Genomic DNA, 23,585 nt, shown 5'->3' with positions numbered 1-23,585 from the left:
TCAGAGTAAAACATGCATTTACTAACTGGTACTGTGATGGTTTTAACCACCATTTATTGAGGGATGACCATGTGACTGCTCCTTTGCATATATTATATCTCATTGTTCATAAAGTTAAAAAGGCAACATCTTCCTGGCATGAAGAAATCTAAGAAAGCGTAGTTTGTCAGCAGTCATTATTTCACAATATAAAAGAAAGACTTGCTTGTTGCACATAACTTAGAAACTAGTGAGGATAGGAGAAATAAATGGCCTGTATGTCATCTAGAGAGATGCTTTTAAAAAAGTGATTTTCTTCATTATAGACAATACACACTTTATGTAGTGAAAGATATACATATTACTTTCACATAGTAGTGTGTGTGTGTGTGTGTGTGTGTGTGTGTGTATATATATATATATATATATATATCTTTTGAACAAAACCCTTTAAGGTGATTTCATAAATTTACAATGAACATAACTCAAAATTTTGTCATGAAATTCTAACTCCATTCTTGAACTTAGCAACCTCTGTGCCTTTTCCCTGTGAAATAGATACCTTTCTAAAAGCGCTCTGAAAGTCTCACTCAGGCTTTGGGATTGTAATTAAAAGCAGCAAAGGCATTTCTGCCATCTTCATTGAAGACTCTTGACCCTGCTAGATCCGCTTGTGAGTGTGTTTGGGTTTGGTACGAATTTCCTCCCTGACGTCGTCCCTGGGACGCCTGGGGCTGCTGTCCCGGCGGCTCTGGGCGGCTCTGAGCAGTGAGCGAGCTGTCAGCTGCCCGGCAGGCTGTGCTGGGAGTGTGCACAGCATCAAAGCAGTGAATAAGCGATTTCTGCTGTTTCCGTAGCTGAGAGCCTGTGTGATTCTCCGTGATGCTCAGTCACACTCCGGTCCTGCTCTGAATGTGGCTGTTCTTCAAAGAGGAGGATGGTAGCTAGAGGGGAAATAGCAAGATTTTGGAGTCTGGAAAGCCTTCACATGGGTATGTGTGCACAGAATGAATTATTATGTCGTGGCAGTGTTGCTGCTTCCACTCTGTTTCCTTCCAAGTTACTGTGCTCTCTCTTTGCAGCTGCTCGTCAGTGTAAGCGTGTCTGTGAGAGTTCATTCATCCTTGTGCAGCGTCCTGAGGGTACTTTTAGTTGTGGATACAGTAAATCAAAGAAATTGGCTTTGTTTGTGGCATAGCTGTTAGGGTGAAACAGAAAAGAAGCAGCATGCGTCCTGTACGAGTTACAGATCTGGTTTTTATTGTGCTGGTTTTTGCTTCTGTTACATGAAATTCTTCTATACAAGGGTTTATTGTTGGGCTGTATATAAATGTTCCTTGCTAATTTGGGGTATGGAAAGCTGTGTATTGATTGCTGAAAAAGACTGTTTACTGTTTGCAAAAGTGATACTGCCCCGTGTTTGGTTACCGCACTGTTCTTCTCCCTCTGACTTTTCAGTATTTTTGTGAGTGTTATGAGCTAAGGTAGTTCCTATTTAAATATGAAGGAAATGTGGTACTCTCACACTAAAAAGTTATAGATTGTAATCCATGTATTCTTTAAAAGGAGTAAGGAAAAAAACTCCGCAGAATGAATTTTAGCCAACTGCTACAACGTGGATACAACAAGATGCTCTTTAAAAGTCTTGTCTCTGTTTTTGCTTTAAATCAATGCCAGTAACTCAGGCTGGGATGAATGAGAACTGTAGTTGACAGCTTGAAGGCAGCCTTGGGCCTCACCGGAGCAATGCAGTTTAGAGTTTGCACATCTTCCTTGTTTTGATTGGTTTTCTGTGTTGGCCGAGAGCAGACAGGGATGTGGTTATGGCTTCTGTGTCTGGCAGATTAAAAAAAAAAAACAGACCCGCGTGTACTCCCATTTCACTAAAAAGTTGCTCACTCAACCACTGCATTCAGAGCATAGACTTGCCTACCAAGTGGCTGTGCTTGTCAACTCCAGTAACTCAGTACCATGGTCCTCTGTCTGTTGTGGACCAGATGAGGCTGGAATGGAGAACAGAGAGGGGCTGGCCGCCCCACTCATCCTGAGCACCAATGGGTGGGTCTGTGTGTTTATTACAGCTCAGCTGGCCAAGCCAGCCAGTGCGTGGGAGAGCAGAGGCGGCCAGGCGGTCAGTGATGGGAGCCCCCCGCTGTCCTGCTGCTCCTCCTTTCAGCATTCCTCCACTCCCTGGGCAAGGTTCCCAGTCTTTCTTCCCACACTCTTGCAAAGGCCGAGGGAAGGCCTGACCCAGCCTCTGGCTGTGAGTGGAATGCTCTCCACGTAGCTAAAGAGATGCAGCATAGCAGAATCTTCTGTGCAAGGCTTTGCACTTCTCTTCCCTCCCTGTGTTCTGTTAGGGGCTACCTTGCTGCTCCCTGCCCCCCCGCCCCCCCTCCCCCACACACAGGTGGCTGTGTTCCTTTGATGAGCCTAGCTGTAAAGAAGAGGAAGGAACTCTATTTAACTGGGAAGGCCGGTTCTGCAGGAACCTTCTCTCTTCCTGCTCTGAATGTTCACTGGTTCAGTATGTTCCACAGACTTTTTCATATACTCACTATACTAAGTGTGTGTGTGTGTGTGTGTGTGTGTGTGTGTGTGTGTGTGTATATATGGTGGAAATGACAGCAAACACAGTATTTAGTCAACTTTAAATGATATGCCAGCGTAAGATAAAAGTACTGAGTTTGCTAAATTGTGGGTTCTTTATTTGAGTGCCCTGATTGGGCAGGGAGCAGAGGAGGGGCTGGGGGACCCTGAGGGACAGCCTGATGGCTCTCCTCTCCAGAGAAAGCCAGGCTAGGGGACAGGCAGGGGGAGGGTGGGGAGGGCGGGCTGCCAGGTTGTGGTCCTGTCCCTGTGAACTGAGTAAGACCCGGACTGAGGCAGATGCATAGCAAGATTGCTTGGAGCCAGTTAGACCTGGATTTGAATTCCAGCCCCACCACTTAGGAGTGGTTGTGTGACCTTTTTGAGCCACAGTTTCCTCCTCTATAAATGGACAGTAATAATTCCAAGATGCTTACAAGGCTTAACTGAGTTGATTTATATTAACTGTTGAGCACAGTGCCTGGTACATACTGAGGATTCATTCCGGGGTTGTGGTGAAACCAGACAGGTTTTTGCTCAGGATTTGTGCAGCCAGCACAAGAAGCAGCCATCGGGAGCTGTGAGGGGTGGTGAGACCATCCCAGACAGCCTTCGGGGGGAAGTAGCCAAGTGGGGGAGAGGAGCCCACGACAGATCCACAGGTGGCAGGCAGTGTGGTGGACAGGGGAGCCATGGTCAGAACCAGAAACCCAAGGAGGAGCAGCAGCTTGCTAAGGGGATTCCAGGGGATAAGCCAAAGGTAAACCCGAGGGTTAGTGGCAAGACACTGAGAAACCCAGAGCCTGGATCCCACGTCTGAATTGGAGACGGGACAGAGGGAGGAGGGCAAGCTTCCAGAACAGGAGGAAGCTGAGGTCTCTCTAGCCTCTGTGCTCCCAGGAGAGAGAGGAAGAGAGACCTTGGGGCATTGTTTTGGGGATACCTAACCCTGGTATCTGAGGGCTCTGAGTACCCATTTGGCCCATGAGCACAGGGAGACTCTATTCTTTATGATACAGTGTATATATGTATATGAGCCAACTCTAGGGGAGGTTTTGGTTTTAAATTGAGAAGAGGGAAGATGATTCATAGGTAGTTTAAAACAAAACTCATTAAAGCATTTATCCAAACAAAATCCTCCATGAGGACCATGGTGTAAATTAGGCTCAGTTGTGATGTGATTTATTCCCATCACCGCTCAGGGCAGCAGAAGTCAGGAGTGGCCCTAAGCAGAATCAAGATGGAAAGCTAAATGTTGAGAGAATTATTTTTAAAAGATCCATGGACACTATAGAAGGTTATCAGTGAAAGCTACCATGTTCATTTCTAGGACTCTTTTTGATCTTATTGTCCATATGTTTAAAAGGCTCAAAAATACTTTTTTTTCTTGTTTTTTCAAAAATACTTTTTATTTTATTTTTTTTATTTTTATTTTTTTTTTTATTTATTTATGATAGTCACACACAGATAGAGAGGCAGAGACATAGGCAGAGGGAGAAGCTGGCTCCATGCACCAGGAGCCTGATGTGGGATTCGATCCCGGGTCTCCAGGATCGCGCCCTGGGCCAAAGGCAGGCGCTAAACCTCTGCGCCACCCAGGGATCCCCAAAAATACCTTTTAAAAGGAAAATGGTTTGCAAGTCTAGATTAGGCATAATAGTGATTTTCATGACAGTAACATTTTAAATTCTAGATACAAAAGCTGTTCATTCAAGCCTTTCACCCAACCAAGTGATACTGACTAGTAAGCATGTTTCTTTTCCCTAAGAAAGTCCTTTTCTTGGGGAGCGGAGTGGGGGCAGATTTGAAGAGATAGGCACATGAACAGCTAACCAGAGTACTGTAGTTAAACAGCTAAAATATAACAATATAAATGTGATGCATATTTTAAAAGCAGTAAGCTCTCCCATGCCTCTAGAACATCAGAGAGAGAGATTGTTGCTACAGGGGATCACGGAGTAATGGGGAGGACAGCCAAAAAGTCATGCAACCCATCATCAAGAAGTGGGAACCAGAATATGAGGCAGAATCTGATCGACTCTTTGGGTGAGAATGTTGCTCCTCATGGAGAGGTTAGCCAGGGGCAAAGGGATTTTGTCCTTTTTGGTAATAAAGGGAACATTCAGTGGTACAGAGTAGCTAAAGCAAAGGTTTCCCCAATGAGATCAGAGTACATTGCTCTCCAGATTGTGGCTTGCTGCATAGACATGCAACAGAACCCATACATCCTAGAACAGATCCCTGCTGGTGGATTTAAGCAAATTTGGCCTTAAGTTCGCACAGTTCCCACGTTTAGCCAGGCATCAGAAGCACTTGGGGTGCTTTTAAAAATGGATACTCAACAAACATCCCCCCTTTCCTTGAGAACTTGGTTCCATGGTCCAGCAGAGGGCAGGAGTCTTTCTTCTTCTAAACATTTCCCAGGTGATTGGGTGTCATCAACACTGGGTACGTGGAACCGCTGAAGAGGAAGCAGTGTCCCATCTTTTGCCATTGAGTCAGTGCCCTGGAACCTGGTTCGTCCCCTCTGTGTGCATCTCCATGGCCTAGAGTTGTTCTGGGTGGTCAGGGTTTTGGCCCATGCAGTAGTAGTAGTGGCTCTGTGAGAGCTGCTCAATGCCCTAAGTCCAAACCGCCTGCCTGCCTCCCTGCCTTCCATGGTTGATTATTTCCATTTTTAGGATGGGAAGTGAGACTGGCTTATCTCAAACCTGAGGAAGTCTGAGCGACCAGCAGGAGGTTTTCTAAAGCACATGTTTTTAACAGATTATTCACTACGTGTAGGAATTCCCCTGTAATCAGTGAAGTTTGGTGAGTGGAAGTCCCCACAGAGGAGCTGTACCGGCGGGAAGAGGCCTAGTTGGGAGATAGTCTTGTTGGGGTTAGGCCCACCATCATGGCAGCAGCTGACATCGGATGACCTTCACATCAAGTGGCTGATTGTGAAGCCCACTGTGTTCGTTCTTACCTTCCTTTGATTTAACAAAACACTGTCATCTGCCCTCCCCACGGACGCGTGAAGACACAGAAGAGAGGTGCTGTCTTTCTTGGTGGCAAATGAAAAAGCAAAGGCTCAGGGTCTTTGTCTATGTAGCCATGCTGGGACCCAAACCAAGGTCTTAGACTCCTGGACCAGTGCTTTTGAAATTCCATCACTCTGCTCAAAAGCCCTTAAGCATGCAAAAATAAGCCAGACGGGAAATAGACGTGTTGTGTGTCCTGAGAAAAACTCCCGCCAGGACATGGGCCTGTCTTTTGTGTACGCAAACCAGACTCCTATAGGAAGTCCTTTCCTTTGTCACATGCTATAAAATAAAGTTTTCCATTGTTGGTGATGTTTGATATTTCCTGTCATAAAAATTCACCTTTGGAGTCTGTGGCCAGGTCTTATCCCTTCACCAATGCAAAATGTAAGTTCAGACAGGAGAATGTCTGTTGCTTCCCTGAGGAATGTTTCCTTAGGAATGTGGAAGTTGTTTGTTGTTGGCCTTTTCTTTTCTTTCTTTCTTTCTTTTTTTTTTTTTAGACAGCTTAGGTCATCTCGAATTGTATTACCTCTAATTGTATTTGCAGCAGTCCTGCTGACTTAAAAATAGTCTGAACTCTATGGATATGTGGTTGTGTCCAGTTTTTTCTAAAGCCCCATCTAACCAGGCTGTAAATGAGGCCTGGGGCGGTCACCAGTTCCTTCAGGAAGTAAGCAGGAATCTGGAGGGGAAAGCAGTTCTCAGGGCTGAATCTGAAGATGCAACCAAAGAAGGGACAGGACTGGGTAGGTGTTGCTGCAGGAAGAAGGTGGCCCAAGTGCAGTGGCTGGGAGACCCCTACAGAACAACAGCCTTTCCAGGAGGATGCCAATTGTGACAATTCAACAAGAACATTAAAAATTCATTTTATCCATATTTAGAATTTTTCTGTATGTTTACCCTATGGAAAAAGGTGTGTTGTTTCAGAATTGGCCCTAGCCAGAGGCATGTGCTAAAAATCACTGTGCAGAGCTTTTAGATGATAAAGGATGTTCCTGTTGGACTTGCCTGCAGCTTTAAGAAGTGCTATGGAAAGAGAACACACCATATCTGCTTTCATATTATTGTATGTAGGGCTTTTGGGGATTTTAAAAGTGATTTTAATCCATGACAATCTTTGCTCCATGTTTACAAGATTGTTTTCACAAATGGCCTTTTCACACCTGTATATTCAACAGAAGACATGCATTTGGCAAGGAACCAAGTGCATCGTTGGTGAGCATATGCAGTGGGCAGCCGCTTTGGAAAACAATATGGGAGTTCCTCAAAAAGTTAAAATAGAATTACCATATAATCCACCAATCCCACTTCTGAGTATATATTCAAAAGAATTCAAAGCCGGATCTCAAAGAGATACGTGCACGCCCATGTTTACTGTGGCATTACTCACAGTAGCCAAGAGCTGGGAGCAACCCAAGTACATCAACAGATGAATGGATATAGAAAACATGGTGTGTACACACTGTGCAATATGATTCTACCTTCGAAAGGAAGGAAATTCTAACAACATGCTACATGGATGAACCCTGAGGACATTATGCTAAGTGACATAAGCCAGTCACAAAAGGACAAGCACTGTCTGATCCCACTCACGGTGAGGTATCTAAAGTGGTCAGAATCATAGAAACAGAAAGTAGGAAGATGACTGCCAAGGAAGGGGGGCAGGAAGGAGGGAGGATAAGTGCTTAATGGGTATAAGGTTTCCGTTTTGTAAGATATGAAAGAGTGAATGTGAATACACAACGCTATTGAACTGTACACCTAAAAAAGGCTAAGATGGTTCATTTAATGTTACATTTTTTTTACTACAATAGAAAGGAGGAAAGGAGACATTAAATTTACTCTTTTGTTATTAGAATATATTCATTTCTCCTAATTTTACTGAAGTACATTTTGAGAATTTGAAGTAGCTCCACATCATGCAAAATTTCTCCCAAAGAAAAAGTCACGATGACTGACCTTAGTCTGTAGTTGAAGATTTTGAAGCCATTCAGTTAAATGAGACTGCATTCCCTTGGCGAGGAAGTGATCAGCCACATGAAGAGGTCTGCAATCCACGTGGGCAGTGGTCCAGACCTGCTGTTTGTGCAGAGGCCTGCCTGGTGGAGGTGACTCTGGGCTTCCACACACAGTGGGAGAGAAGATCACTTAAGTAGATTAAGGGTCAGATTACCGAGGGTCTGGAGTACTACAGGAGAATTTTGTCAGGATGCAATTGATAACTACTATGTAGTTTCTTGTGAAAATCATGAAACCGTTGTTTTAAAGCAGTTTGCCTTGGATAAGTCTCAGGAATAAAAGGCACAGCAGAAGGAAGGTCTCAGTGATATTGTAATAGCGCTGTACAGTGACAGATGGGGGCTCCACTTGTGAGCACAGCACAATATTGTCAAATTACTGTGCGGCATGCCTCAAACTTATGTAACGCCATGTGTCAACTGTACTGAAAAAATGAAAGGAAGAAAAGGTACAGACCAGGAAAAAAAAAAAAAAGCATTTTACCTTGGAAGTGATCTATCGTTTGGCCAGCAGGGAGCCAGGTGGGGATGGAAAGCAGGAAGATCAGGTGTGTATCCTGCCTCAGACCCAGCCAGCACTGTGTAGCCCAGTTAAATCCTTAAAGTTCCTGGAACCTTAGTTTACTTATCAGCAATTTGCATTTCAGTTAAAAAAGAATTTTTTGAGTGCCTTTTCTCTGCCAGGTATTATTCTAGGTCCCAGGGATAAAAAAATGTACTCTGGCCCTTCCCTTCCCTAAAGGAAATTATGGTCTCAGAGGGAGAGCACACATATAAAGGCAGTGCATATGCACAGATGCAGTATCACACTGTAGTGCTAAAATCCCTCCCTTCTAGGCAGCAGACGTGGAGAAACCCAACTCCATAAAATGTGTGCAAATGATAGGACAGAAACGCAAGGAGCCCATCAGCTTAGAAGAGACTTTAAAATCACAAAGGGAAAAAAAGGATAAAGCAGAAAATCGGATCATTGCAGACCCAGTTGGGAACGAAGGCGGGGAGTAGGAAGAAAAGGCAGACATAGGAACAGGGGATGGTGAACACTGCCACTCCAGAATGATGTAGAAGTACTAGAATCGGGGTGGTAAGCCCCTTTAATATCTGTCCAACTTGGGATCCCTGGGTGGCGCAGCGGTTTGGCGCCTGCCTTTGGCCCAGGGCGCGATCCTGGAGACCCGGGATCGAATCCCACATCGGGCTCCCTGCATGGAGTCTGCTTCTCCCTCTGTCTGTGTCTCTGCCTCTCTCTCTCTCTCTGTGACTATCATAAATAAATAAAAATTAAAAAAAATATCTGTCCAACTGGTTTTTTTTAAGGATTTTATTTATTCGTGAGAGAGACAGAGACACAGAGAGACAGAGAGGCAGAGACACAGGCAGAGGGAGAAGGGGGCTCCATGCAGGGAGCCCGATGCAGGACTCGATCCTGGGTCTCCAGGCTCACGCCCTGGACTGAAGGTGGCGCTAAACCACTGAGCCACCCGGGCTGCTCTGTCCAATCGTTTTTGTCTTACCACGAACAAGGGTAGTCCTGGCAGAGGCAGCAATGCTGGTAAGTAGGAGCGGATGACATTGGCTTTACCCCTGCCGCACACACCGTGTACTATTGGGGCATCAGTCTACTCATCCGGTGAACCTGGTAGTACCTACCACGTGGCATTGCCGCAAGGATTCTGTGAGCCGGGTCACACAAAAGGGCACAGTGCCTGGCACATTGTAATGCTGAGGGAAATAAATGATCTTGGACTTCTGTAATGTGTTTCAGTATCATTATTTCCCTTAGGTCCACAGTGATGTAATAAGTTATTGTCGAGGATTTACAAATGACCCCATGCGATGGCTGTTACTATGTATATTTGACAATTCGGCAGGTGAAAAATTGAGAAAGAAACTTGACCCAGCGACTCAAAACTCCCCACAACCGTTTTTTAAAAGATTTTAAAAAATTTATTTGAGAGAGAGAACAGGCAGGGGGGAGGGAGGAAGGGAGAGGAAAAGAGACTGAGAAGCAGACTCCCCGCTGAGCAGGAAGCCTGGATGGGGCTCAACCCCAGACGGGACTGAAGTTCATGACCTGAGTCAAAGGCAGACACTTAACCAACTAAGCAATCCGGGCACGCCCCAAAAACCACTTTTTAAAAGATTTTATTTATTTGAGAGAGTGAGCGAGAAAGAGAACATAAGCAAGAGAGCAGCAGAGACAGAGGGAGAAGCTCCCTGCTCAGCGGGGAGCCGACATGGGGCTCCATTCCAGGACCTGTGGGGATCATGACCTGAGCCAAAGGCAGACGTTTAACCACCTGAGCCACCCAGGTGCTCCCCAAAAACCATTTTTATGGAGCACAGTTATGTAAAGCCAAGTCCGTCTGACCCAAAGCCCTGCTCTTCGACTGTATGTATGTTGGTTGGTTGCCAGCCAGCCAGCAAATACTTAGTGCCTGTGTGTACCAGGCAGTGGTGCAGGTACTAGAAATACAGTTAAGAGCAAAGCAGACAAAAATCACTGCCTTAATGTAGTTTACACTGTAGTTGGAGGGACAGGCAACCAGCAAAGTATATGAGATGGTCAGAGATGCTATGGAGAAAAATGAATCCGGAAAGCAGATGAGCGGAGAGTGCTGGTTTTGAACGGGCCTGTCAGAAGGACTCGGCCGAGCCTCGGGCCTCGTGTGCTTGGGGGAGGATCTCAGGTGCAGGGAACAGCACACCCTGAGGAAGGAGAGCTGGGCTAGGAAATGAGAGCTGTCAGAGCCAGAGCTCCGTGACAAGGCCGGGAAGTGCAGGGTGTGTTTGGGGTCCGGGAGCTGTCTTCAGGGACTTGGCCTTCGACCTCCGGATGGTTTGGAGCAGTGGAGTGACAGATTGGCCCTGGCTACTTCGGTGAGCGGGGAGGGGCTGCTGCGGTGACCTGGCTAGAGTGGGAGGGCAACGAGAACTGGCCAGATTCTGGGCGCACTCTGAAGGGAGGGGAGAGTCAGGACTTGTTGATGAGCGGGACATGGGATATGTGAGGCAGGTAGGAGAAAAAGACCTCTGAAAAGCTAAAACCTGTAAACTTACTCCCATTTTATAGATGGGAAAACTGAGGTTGGAAGAGCGACTGGTGCCAAGGTCATTAAGCTAGAAAGTCAGTAAAGCTAGGGTGCTTGCCAAGGTTTGTCTGCATTCCTTAGGCTTCCCTCCCACTGCGGGCCTCCTGCCCTGCCTCACTCACCTACTGGAAGATTCAGCTGACCCAGCGCCCAGGACCATCTTGTTTCTGCAGTGATTAGTAAACATTAATCTATGGTGTTGAAACGGTCACTGTGGAAATCTTTCTCATGGTGCACCTCAGCCAGAGATAGTTTTCTGACTGTATGATAGCAACTCAGAACATCACTAGGTAGATGAAGGGCCTTACCTATTTCCAGACAACTTCATTCTACTACCTCCTGTGGAGGTTTAGTAGTTTTTCCATGGAATCTTTTTCACATTAGACTCCAGGAAATTGTGAGTTTGTGCATTGTCACCACTGGCTTTTATTTTTATTTATTATTTTTTTTAGTCCCCCAGCCCCCCCTTATTGATTTTCATAGCAACATCCAGATCAGATGGTGAAAACTTCTCCCTGGAAAATGTTCAGTGGGTTTTTGAGGGAAAAAATGTCATTTTCAGGGCTTTGCTATGGGCAGAAAGCCCAGGTGCCTTTCTTTTACTGCTTTTCCCTGTTTTTGGCTCAATAGCTGCAGCTGAAAAATGATAGGAGGAATGCTATTGGTGCCAGGCGGTGCCAGATTAGTGTTGTCCGACATCTGCAGATTCCTGCCCCTCTGGGCTCCCTTAAAGGCCAAGGGTTTGCATGTATCCTCCTTACCCAGGAGCATCAGAACATTTCAGCCACTAACCGAGGTCGCTATTGGGCATGGTAGTCTGGCAGCTGCTCCAAGGTCTCCGGTTAGAGAGAAAGCTTGGAGCTTTGGTGTTTTGGGTTTTGTTTTGTTTTGTTTTGTTTCTGTAGCTTAATAAGAAAGACTCATGCATGTACAAAATAGTTTATATTGCTTCCTCAAGACATTCTCCCTCCACCCCCTCTCCCCCAAACACACACATCAGGAACGTGCCCTAGACTGGATGACCTCATGTTCTCTGCCTGCAAGCACTCTGTCCACAGCATGGGAGGCAGACGTACCACACGGTATCCAGGCTCTTAGCTCACACACACGTCTCAAAGTGGCCTTTCTCCAGATCCCACTCAAACCCCAGCATTGGGCAACAGATGCACCACCAGCATCGCACTCCAGGGGGAAGCCCCCTGAGACAGAAGGCCCTGACACGTGGCATCGCCTCCTACCGGGCGTGGACACACATTTGTGTGCACATGCACAACTGCAGCTGGCTCTCTGCTGCCCACCTGCCTGCACTCCCCTTGCCTGGGCCCTCGCCTGGACCACCTGCACTGCCCTGAGCCGGGTGCTGCCTCTCTTCATGGTCAATCAGTATGCAAGCTACAGATCTGCAAGGCAGTGCCAGGGGGCTGGAGAGCTTCCATCTGGACTTTGTGGTGAGGCCCTCAAGGGACATTGTTTCCCTGCCTCCATTCTCCCTTGAGGCAGCTCCCTTGTATACACCCCTCTCAGACACGGGCCCTCATCTTCCCTGAATGAGACTGAGCAGGGTAACAGTGAGCAGAAGTGATGTGGGAGAGGATGGTCAGAGCCCAGGACACCCTGTCCTCTGAGAGCTCCAACTCCAGACTCACTGCGCTGACACGCAGTGTGCTGCTCCAGGCACGGGGAGACCATCGACAACCTGGTACTCTATAACTGGGAAGGAAATACTCACACCAATGGCTGTAATTCACCACATCCCTGCTGTCATAAAAGTATGCTGGAGGAGGGCCCACGAAGCAGCTGGCCCACCCCGCACCCTCTCTGACCAGGCCCACAGGAGGAGGGCTTTGAAGAAGACATGACTGCTGCTGGGTTGTGGGAGTTTCCCAAGTGTAGTGGGGCACCCAGGCCTTGGGAAGGCACATGGGAAGCATGGGCCCTTGTGAAGACCTGGCCTGCTGGGCGTGGTTGACAGGTGCTCTGTCCAGCGCTCAGGCACAGACGACGGGCACAGGAGAGGAAGGGGGCAGCTTGTGAAAGGGGCGCTCACCCTGTCTCCCCCAACCCCGACTTCTACTCCATGTGCTTCCTCTGTCTCCCTAGTTTACTTGGCTTTAATTCATCACCATAATGGTAGTCCTGTCTGTGCACATTGAGGAAAACTTGAGTCTGATGCATATAATATGATCCTAGAGCTAATTTTCATGGTGTTGACCGCCTCCCACTGTTGCAGATCTTTTTTCAATAGTTATCATTGTTTTCACATAAGAATTCTAGGCTCCATTTACAAAGTGTGTTGCTTTAATTTTAATTTATTATTTTTTTAGACCAAGTGTGCGTACAAGTTGAGTGGGGCACTGGGAGCGGAAAAGAGAATTGTAGGCTGGCTCCATGCCCACCATAGAGCCTGAAGTGGGGCTCGATCTCATGACCCTGAGATCGTTACCTGAGCCAAAATCAAGAGTCAGATGCTTAACTGACTGAGCCACCCAGGTGCCCCCAAAGTGTGTTTCTTTTAAAAAGTTGTTCACAACTGCAGCATAGCTGAAATGACATGAGGGAAGCCACGGGGCCTGGTATGCAGAGCTCAGGGCCACGGTCTTGGGGCTGGACAGGTCTGTGGAGTACCGGAAATGCAGCCCGTCCAGCTGGGATGGGCTGCAAATGTAAAAGGCATGTCAGATTTTGAAGACTTAGTACAAAACAAAGAATAGAACATATCTCATGTTTTAAAAAAGGTTGTTTAGTTTAGGAAGAAGACCTGTCCCCTGAGGGTAGTTACTAGAAATCCAAATTTGCAGGTCCTTGAAAAGGGCAAGAACAGATAGCACTAGAGAGTCTCAAACCAGCCTTCTTCTTCTCACCACACTGGCTTCTCTGACTTTGCTGTCTTGTTAACTCTACCAATAACTCGGGATTTTCCAAATCATCATTGACTTCATCCTCTCTGTTGCTCTGTCATCAGCTTGACCCGCACAGACAACATCCTATAATTTCAGTTCCTCTTGCCATTTCCCCTGGTGCAGCCCCCTTGGTTCCACTCTCCAACGAACCCATCATCTCCCCAGTAGGTTTAGGAACCCCCACCCCTCCCTCAGGCTACTGTGGCAAAGTCCTCTCCAGCCTGGCTCCCACCACACGCGCTGCCATCATCACAAAACTCTCTTTCAGTGAATCCCAACCATAACTCAAGGATGCTGGGAACTTGACACACATCATCTCACCTCATTCTCCAAAAAGAAAGAAAATAGTTTCTAAAATAGAGGAGGAAGCTCAGAGAAAGTTTCTGGGTCCTGTGCCTACAGACGGGTAAGGCTAGAATTCAGACCAGACTCTGTGACTCTACAACCTGTTCTCTTTCTATAGTGTCAGGGGGCCTATTTTCAAAACCTGTCACTTCCTACTCAGAATCCTGAAGGAGCCACCCTACTGCTTACCGTAGACTCTTGAGGCACCCCCCCATCCCAACTTTTCAAATCTCATATTAGATGGATGGGTGTCCATATACCGTGTGTTTCCAGTTGGGCCACATTTGGTTCTCAATCAAGAGCCATCTCAAGTATTTTAACAAGCCAGCTACTTCCATGAAGGCTGTCTCTGTCTTCTTCACAGGAATGTTCTTTTTCTCTGTATAATTCCCTCTGCTGGATGACAGATTAGCCATGGGGAGGGTAGCCTACTGTCCTAGGAAAAAGAAAAATCTGAATGCCAAGGTGGGCATTCCAAAATGTTATAGCCATCCTTAAACTAAGAGAGAATGCTATACTCATTCTCTTCTTTTTTTGTCAAAGGTCCTATATAATCCTTAACCCTATAAGTTCCAACCTTTTCATATTATGGACACCTGGAAAGAATGATTACACATTTGCATTTATGACGCTATCAATACCTTTTGATTTTGGTTAGCACCACTGCCTTGCAGGTGAAAGATGGAAGCAGAACACTGTTTTAAAAATGATTGTTTTCATTTTCTTTATCTCCTCAAGCTTCAGCACATGACTTAGAAATATAATCTGCATTTATATATTTTGTATATGCTTTGGAGCACAAATTGTCAACCAAATCACACATAGTTTACCCAGTATCCTAAGTGGCAAAGTAATGGTGTGTGTTAACATTGGCAGTGTCCTCGGGGATGTTCTCCTTCCCACTTACTGTGGCGCTTGGCCACAACTGCTACCTTTGGATTGACAGGTCTGTAGGAATTTTCTAATAATTTCTTATTCTAGGTAAGACCCACATGATTCCTTCACCTTGTGGGTATGTTCTCAGAAGTCATTTATTTTGTCATTAAATTTTTTGTTGTTGTTGTTAGCTTTGTCTTTTTAACTGCAATCCATGCCATTGCTTTTTTAGTTTCTTCAGATGGAGGTACTGAGTCTGCTGCCTTAGTGGATGACAACGGCAGTGAGGAGGACTACAGCTATGAAGATCTCTGTCAGGCCAATCCCAGATACCTACAGCCAGGAGGGGAACAGTTGGCCATCAACGAGGTACTAGAATTCACACGTGACAGTGGCGAATCTTGGATACCCAGTTTCCTGGATGCAGGATCACTTAGACTTTGCCCTCTTGATTCTTTTTTTTCCCCCCCTCTCTCCTTTTTATAAATATTTATTGGGGGGGGTACACACAAGTGAGGGGAGGGGCAGAGGGAAGGGGAGGAGCAGACTCCCCGCTGAGCAGGGGGCCCCACATGGGGCTCCAGTCCACTACCCTAAGATCATGACCTGAGCCAAAATCAAGAGCTGGATGCCTGTTGACTGAGCCACCTAGGTGCCCCCTATTGGTTCTTTCTTTTATTTTTTTAAGATTTTATTTATTTTTCCACGAGAGACACAGAAAGGCAGAGACATAGGCGGAAGGAGAAGCAGGCTCCCTGTGGGAGCCCAGTGTGGGACTTGATTTGATCCTAGGATCCTAGGATTACGACCTGAGCCAAAGGCAGGCGCACAACCACTGAGCCCCCCCAGAAGTCCCCCTCTTGATTATTTCTTACCAGACATATTCTAAAACCTAGAACTCTGATATTCTAGCATTTTCAAGGACAGTTTATCTAAGTTTTCCAGATAACCAAAGCTCACTCACAGCTCTAAGTAATAAGAGCAGTGACTACTGCTCAGTGCTTAGGTAATGCTTTTCAGTTCACAAAATGCTCTTCCTCACATTGTCTCAGAAAGATCTCACAACCAGTCTAAGAGGTAGATGTTAGAATTATTACCCATATTTTAATAAACACTCTGAAACTAAGAGGCTGCACCACTTGCTAGTAAATGGCAGAACTGACATAAACCAGGTCTTTCTCACTACAAATCTGGTGTTCTTTCCACCACTGGGCATCTTCAGCCCTTTTTTGTGGAAATCTTTCTAGAAGGTGCTACTGGCTTTTGGAGTTCTTGAATAGAGCATGTGGAGTGTCACTTCTTGGTGAGTTCGCATCTCTGTTAATAATACCAGTTGTGGCTGTAGAATATGATGATGTCTCTCAGTGCTGAGGGGACCTGCAGCCATCTTTTCATTGGCTGGTAAATATCTGGAGATGGCTCTTTTCTCTTTAAAAGTTAGATTAAAACTTTATTCAGATGGTGAATGAAGTATGAAGAGTAAGTTGTAGGTGAAGCCACAAGGGTCTTGCAGTAAAGTATGTTCATAACCATTCGAGGCCTGGCTCTGTGTTTTTTAGTTTGTTCGAAAACCATATTAGGGGTGAATATTTCAGATACTCACATTCCTTAGATAACTGACATGTAGATAAGTGAGCTATTTTTCTACCTTCTTTAAAAAAGTAGATTTGGAGTTTCCTTTAAGAGCATATGAGGGACGCCTGGGTGGTTCAGCAAGTGAGCATCTGCCTTCAGCTCAGGGTGTGATCCCTGGGTCTGGGATCAAGTCCCACATCCGTCTCCTTGTGGAGAGCCTGCTTCTCCCTCTGCCTGCGTCTCTGCCTCTCTGTGTGTCTCTCATGAATAAATAAATAAAATCTTTAAAAAAAAAAAAAAGCACATGAGAGACACCTACCCGTTTCCCTTAATGTGGAAACTCCTTTCGTATAATCATCAAAGGCCAAGTATTGACCGCAAGCCAGCAGTATGTACATATATGAGGTAGAAGAGTCTGTGTCACCCTGGGAGAGCTCACAGCACATCCCTTGCTCTTCCGCCCACCTGGTTTGGCACTAAGCATGTCCCCGTTGCAGCTGATCGGCGATGGCAGTGTGGTCTGCGCAGAAGCCCTGTGGGACCACGTGACCATGGACGACCAGGAGCTGGGCTTCAAGGCAGGAGATGTCATCCAGGTTCTGGAAGCCTCCAACAAGGACTGGTGGTGGGGCCGCAATGAGGACAAGGAAGCCTGGTTCCCCGCAAGTTTTGTCAGAGTAAGTGTGTGACGCTTACAAACGTGTCTTGCGACTGTCTGTGGTGGGCCCTAGAACTGTGGTGTCAGGCTCAAGCCTACTCTGTACAGGTTCGGTTCTTTGTAATCACTTTAATGAAAGCGTTCAGGAATCAGACTGGATTGAAGGAGAAATTTCAACCGTGGTCAACCAGTTGTTTGGCGTTGCCACTGAGGTTTGAGCCGCGGGCACAGCCCTGGCTCTGCTGAGTGCAGGAAGCCTTAGCCTAGGGCCAGGCTGCCTTCCTCACAACCGTAGAGAAGTGGAACCCCGGGGCCTTCCGCCTGCTTCTGGTCACCACCTCCCCCCGAGTCACTGATCACCTATGTGTGTGGCTTGCAGTTGCGTGTCAATCAGGAAGAGCTGTCAGAAAATTCCAGCAGCACCCAGGGCGAGGAACAGGAGGAGGATGCTGGCAAGAGCCGCCACAAGCACGCAGAGAGCAAGCACCAGATGAGGACCAATGTCATCCAGGAGATCATGAACACTGAGCGAGTGTACATCAAGCACCTCAAGGACATCTGCGAGGTAAGACGCCAGACCCTGTGGCCTCCCCCAGGTTGTCGTGCAACCATGTGATACTCCTGATAGGCCCTCGGTCAGACCCTCCTTTTATATTCTTTTCTGTGGTGCTCCCTTCTCCTGGCCCCTTTCCGTCCATGTGGCCCCTGCCCAGAGTGCGCCCTCACTGAATACTTGTCTGCCCCTGTGAGCATCGGTGGCTCTATACTCTGGTTAGGTTTCTGGGCACCATGCAGCCCTCTCTTCGAGGACTTACCCCCCAAGATTATTCAGAGAAGGCAACGCCCTTTCCGTGAAACCCAAGTGATTTGACAAAGGTCTGTCACTGTTTACAATCTCACTGCATTGAATCACTGACTCACAGATTAGTTTCGGAGTCATTTAGATGCAGACCAAAAAGAAGAAAACTGGTTTTATCTAGTGCTACCCAAGGCTGTGTTTGGCAGTGTCCTGGTATTCTACTGTGCAGTCACATCTGCCTCTCCCACAATACTCTTACCCTCTGCGGGTTCGGGATGAGCGCGACACTACACTGCTGTTGGCCCCGTCTCATCTTTCCTTCGGTCCTGGCTGTGAATGCTGAGGTCTGCACTCCCAGCTCAGCCCCGAACATCCAGCGCCGAAGACGAGCTGAAGCGAGACAAGTGCCCATTCTATAATCGGATTAACTAGCCACATAGAGATTGAGCAATTGTTTAGCTTCTATATGCGAACCGTCTTGTTCCATGTAAGTGTATAGTTACGGGAGGTTTTTTTTTTTTTTAAGTGCCGTTTTAGGAAAACAAGTCATGGCTAATAGTTGAGCTTTGTGTGCCATCCCTTTCCTGGATTAACTCCTACAAACACTCCCATCAGCTGGTCCTCTTAACGCCTCTCCCCCCCTTTACAGATGAGAGAACTGAGGCACACAGCAGGTGAAGTGGTGGGGTTGGGATTTAAACCAGACAGTGTGCACTAGAACCTGTATTTTGAAGCTTTACACTGTCATTCTGTTAAAGTTTGTACCAAAAGTGAGTGGTATGTGTTTTATCATGCAGTCCACTTAGGCTGTGTAATCACATGGTGCTGATTTGGGGAAAAGTATCACACATATTTATGGCCTTTCCTTCCCACCGCACTAACTCCTACCCAGGCCATAGCACAACTTAGGGTGCTGTTCATAAAGAATGAATCGTGCGCCAATCTGTGTGGGCCTTGGATTAAAGTTCTGCAGATTTATGCTCCATGCAGAAAAGAGGTGATGGTGGAATCTTTGGGTAAGACGTTCCTGGCTCTTTGCCATGACAGTGAGCCAGCTGCATGAGCTATTCAGCAAGCTGTGCTATTCCGTATTTGACAAGTCTTCTCGGCTGTGAAATGAAATTAGGGATGGGAGAATGATCATCTTAAGAGTTTAGAAAAAGTGTTACAGTCCCAATGTTTGAACTTTAATATTTGAAGCCAAGCAACTTTGTTTTATGAGTATAACCTGCAAACTTTATATAGTTCCTTGCATTACAAATCCAACCACATTCACCTGTTCTCTTTCCTTTCGTCTTTAAAATATTCATAGCATACTGTAGTCACAGAAGTATCATTATCCCAGCAGGGACCCATAGGGTTAAAATGATTTTCTCTAATTAAAATCCATTCCAAGATAATGGCTATGGGCCCAAAAAGCTACATTATTCAAATAATGATTTCTCTGGATCTCCAAATTAATTTTTTTAAAGTTTACTTTTCTGTTTTGCAGGGCTATATTCGACAGTGTCGCAAGCACACGGGAATGTTCACTGTTGCACAACTAGCCACCATTTTCGGAAACATTGAAGATATTTACAAATTCCAAAGAAAGTTCCTGAAAGATCTTGAGAAACAGTACAATAAAGAGGAACCTCATTTAAGTGAAATAGGATCCTGCTTTCTTCAACATGTATGTCACCTGTTACTTCTTATTAATAACATCCTGTTAAATAATTTTGAAGTGTTTCCCCAGAATAGAAATGAGGCCTTTTTTGTTCTGTTTTGTTTCTTGCTCTGTTTGCTGGATTAATTTCCTATGGAATGGAATGATGTCAGTTGCAAATTAAGTTGGTGGGTTATATGGTTAATCTTTACCTAAATACCTCCAAGATTTCAAAATCTTTGCACTTTTATGAACCTTTGAGGGCTTTTAGAATTGTATTTGGAGTAATTTCTCATAATACCTACTAAGTGGCTATTTTATGTTAAGCACTGATTCCAGGGTTTTCTTACCTTAGCTCCTGTACTGCTATAGAGAAGGTATGATTATTTTACCCATTTTCTACATCGGAAACTATAGTCCAGAGAGTAACCAACTCAGGATCACACATTAGTATGGGGGCAGGTGTGGATTCAGACTGAGGTGTGCGGCTCTGGGACCCCTGCTCAGGATGCCCAAATTGCCTCTGAACAGTCTTGTGATGATGGCGAGCTTATTAACTGAGAATTGACTGCCCGTGTTTACTACTAACAGATTTCAGAGGAAGGAGACTTTATTCCCAGCTCAAATGGGTGTAATGATTGTAATAATAACAGCACTGACCGCCACCACCTCTTCAGGCAGCACTTGCTGGGTACCCACCCCAGTGACTATGCAGAGGCTGAGTATCCCCAGATCCTCGGGGGCTGGGTTGATTTTAAACAGCTGAAAATGAGGCTGTGGTGGACGGGCAAGTAGGAAGATTGGCCCCTTGAGTGCACTGGGCCTGTTTGGGACGTGGTGAAAGGCCTGTTTGGCCAGAGCACAAGGTTCCAAGAGAGATACTTCAGAGGTCAACGAAGGTCAGGCTGCAGCAGGGCAGGGTCTGGTGAAGACAGAGCCTCTGGGTGGGGGCCTTGCCTGGACTGGAACAGCCAGAGAGTTTGGCTGAGGAGCAAGACTTTGCTGTTTCTAGGGAGGGGGGGGAGGGGGGCCTGGGTACGGGTGGCTGCAGTGCGGATGTGGAAGAACAGCTATGTTGGCGTGGGGATCTTTGAGAACCAGCTGACAAAACCGATCTTGGGGAACATGGAAGAGCAGCAGTTGGAACTGCCTGCAGGGTGTTGTGTCCCAGAGAATGAATGGGTGGGTTAGGGAAACCTGCCTTGTAGGGAAATAGGCATCTGGTGTGGACATGTTGTGTTGAGCATGGACAGATATAAACTGTGGGGCAGGACACAGGCTGAAGGGCTGTGGGCAGGGTAGACAACTGTGAGCCAGCAGCCTGGCCACAGTGGCCACCGTGGGGAGGGGTGCAGGGAGTAGGGGAAAGGCTACGACGCATGCACAGGGGACTGGCAGGGTGCTGCTCGAGTCCCAAGAGAGAAGGGCAGGTGTCCCAAGGCCTGGCAGGGTGGCTGCAGCCTTGAGGCAAGAAGTCTAGGCAAAAGGAAGTGAGCCAGGGCTTTCAGTTGGAGGTCAGAAGGGACATGCGTGTGGAAGCCAGAGGGTAGGATGTCAGGGAGAGGACTTGCAGTGAGGCGAGCAGGTGGTGGTCTTGCATCCTCACTTCTTGGTCATGGTCACGACTATATGTATCAGTGAAAGTAAAGAGGAAAGCGGGAGAGAGTTGGACTTGTTAGAGCCTGCCTTTTTCTTAGAGCAGAGCTAGGGCGGAGACGGTGGTGGGAGAGGGTGCTGCTCATCCAGGAAGCCCCATGTGGCTGTGACACACCCTTTTGGGGTACACGGAGGGGGCTTTGAGTGGGACCAGGGTGCCACCTGCAAAGATTACCCCTTCCCCCTCTCTCACCCTTCCAGCTCCCACCCCCTGGTCTGTAAGTGGTCCCTCCCTACAGAGAAGATGTAGGCTTATCGCCCAGGTGTGAAGAACATAGCAGAACACCTTGGGGTGCCTCCTTTCCAGGATTCCCCTCGGATAGGGCTGCCTGTAGCCTGTCCTTGTCATGGCCTCGAGCCCACCTATAACCTGACACAGCTGTGCTTCCCCTTCCCAGCAAGAGGGCTTTGCCATCTACTCCGAGTACTGTAACAACCACCCTGGCGCCTGCGCGGAGCTGTCCAACCTGATGAAGCAGGGCAGGTACAGACACTTCTTTGAAGCCTGCCGCCTGCTCCAGCAGATGATCGACATCGCCATTGACGGCTTCCTCCTTACGCCGGTGCAGAAGATCTGCAAATACCCTCTGCAGCTGGCCGAGCTGCTCAAGTACACCACGCAGGAGCACAGGTGAGAGAGGCATGTGCCTCTGGGAGATGTGCACACAGAGCCTGCCCTATGGGGTGGAAGCAGTGCCGGCACTCTCAGCCCTGCGCCCAGCACTCAGAGCCTCGCAGAGTGGCAGTGACAGGTGGGCTTAGGTGTCCTCTTGACACTCTCAGTTAGTATTATGGAAGAAATTGTCACCTTGCTTAGAATGTTCAGGATTATGAAGTCTTGAAATAGGGTCATTGAAGAGGCTCCAGAATACCCATTCCTAGAGATACTGAAAAAGTAAGAATAATTCTTTAACTGTGTCATGAGCACATAGGGATTTGTATTGTAATGTTAGTCCTTGTAACTGATGTATATTTTACAAATCCTTTTTTGTAGCTATTAAGTAGTTAATAAAACAATTTTTAAAAGACCTACACCAGTGTGAATACAGTTTCAGAAATATTTTACTTCCCGTCCTAAGGCAGCTCACCCTCAGCACAGTATCTCGTACTGCAACAAAAAGTTGCTTTACTGATGGGTGAGGACTTCCAAAGTTTCAACCCTGCAATCAGAGTGGGGAATCTCAAGGGTACACAGAGTAGTGTGCAGGGTCAGCTTGGAGAAACGTTGCACCAAGATCCTGTCTAGCTCTACGCCCTTTTTTTTTTTTTCCCAAGATTTATCTATTTATTTTAAAGAAAAAGAGCATGCATGTACGCTTGTGAGTAGGGGGAGGGGTGAAGGGAGAGGAGAATCTCCAAGTAGACTGTGCTGAGCACAGAGCCTGACACGGGGCTTAATCTCATGCCCCGGAGACACTGTGACCTGAGCCAAAACCGAGAGTTGGATCCCACCGAGCCACCAGGTGCCCCTAAGACCTTTCTTGCCCAACCAACCGAGTGCTTGCCCTGTGTCCGTAATCCATCCCACCCCATCCTCTTAACACATGGAGCACGGGGCTTCTCATCATGGTCACCTACTGCTCCATTTCCTTGTGGAGCTTACTTTGTCCTTAACTAAGCTCTTCTGGAGAAGCCAAAAAGTAATCCGTTGCTTACTTCATAACAACTCACTGTTTTCCTGCATGTACATGAACAGAATGATGTAAAACTGTGCTGTGATTATACATGAGATCTCACCCATTCAGTATTGGGATGGGCAGGCTGTTTTGTGCCATTCCCCAAGAAGTGCAGGTCCCAACCATGTGGTGCCTTTAGATGGCACTGGTTGAGTCATCGCTATGTTCTCACCAGGCCAGAATTGGAATGCCAGTGGGCAGGGTTTGAGGATGAAGCCTTACTGTTTTAGGTAAGAATCAAACCTCACCTATGACGTCCATATACAAAGCTTTCAGTGCACCTGCAGCCCTTGAATGGATGATTTTGAAAGATTCCAGTATGAGGTGGAGTGGGGGACAGGATGGGTACCCAGAGGAAATTTGCTGTGCTAGCCCACAACAGTGCTGGGTTTTAACAGGTAAGTGTTGCCCTGATGGCAATCAAATTAGCCATGGCAGTGCCTGGCCCTGCAGGGTGTGCAGAATGGAGCATTCTTTTGTCCTGTCTGCTGCCAGACTCCTGTGGAGACATAGGGCTTGCAAAAGGAATCTTTTTGCAATTAGATTGGAAGGTAGAAAGAGAAAAAGAGCTAGGTTGCCAAACAATAGACCCTAGATGTGGATGTTAGTTTAAAGAATTAAGATTAAAGGAATAAGAGAAAGGAGTTCATTGAAGTAGATAAAAGGGAAGAGAGCTCTATATTTTTTTTTCTGATGGAAAAATCAGAAAACTTGAAGGAAAATAGCAAAGTCAAGAGAGCCACAGATTTGA

At 46.7% G+C, this 23,585-nt stretch overlaps 1 protein-coding gene across 1 annotated transcript in view; it reads left to right on the top strand.

Annotated features, from left to right (window-relative positions):
* The window catches only part of SPATA13 (spermatogenesis associated 13), a 345,561-nt gene that overhangs the window by 310,262 nt on the left and 11,714 nt on the right, over positions 1 to 23,585 (top strand). Inside the window, 5 exon segments of the mRNA XM_055317330.1 lie at positions 15,058 to 15,194; positions 16,898 to 17,077; positions 17,438 to 17,623; positions 19,350 to 19,529; positions 21,557 to 21,789. Of these exon segments, the coding sequence (XP_055173305.1) occupies positions 15,058 to 15,194; positions 16,898 to 17,077; positions 17,438 to 17,623; positions 19,350 to 19,529; positions 21,557 to 21,789 (916 nt within the window).

The sequence above is a fragment of the Nyctereutes procyonoides genome, unplaced genomic scaffold (genome assembly GCF_905146905.1).
Source record: "Nyctereutes procyonoides isolate TBG_1078 unplaced genomic scaffold, NYPRO_anot_genome, whole genome shotgun sequence".
In the NCBI taxonomy this organism is placed as follows: domain Eukaryota; kingdom Metazoa; phylum Chordata; class Mammalia; order Carnivora; family Canidae; genus Nyctereutes; species Nyctereutes procyonoides.
This window is presented reverse-complemented; position numbering and strand designations above follow the sequence as displayed.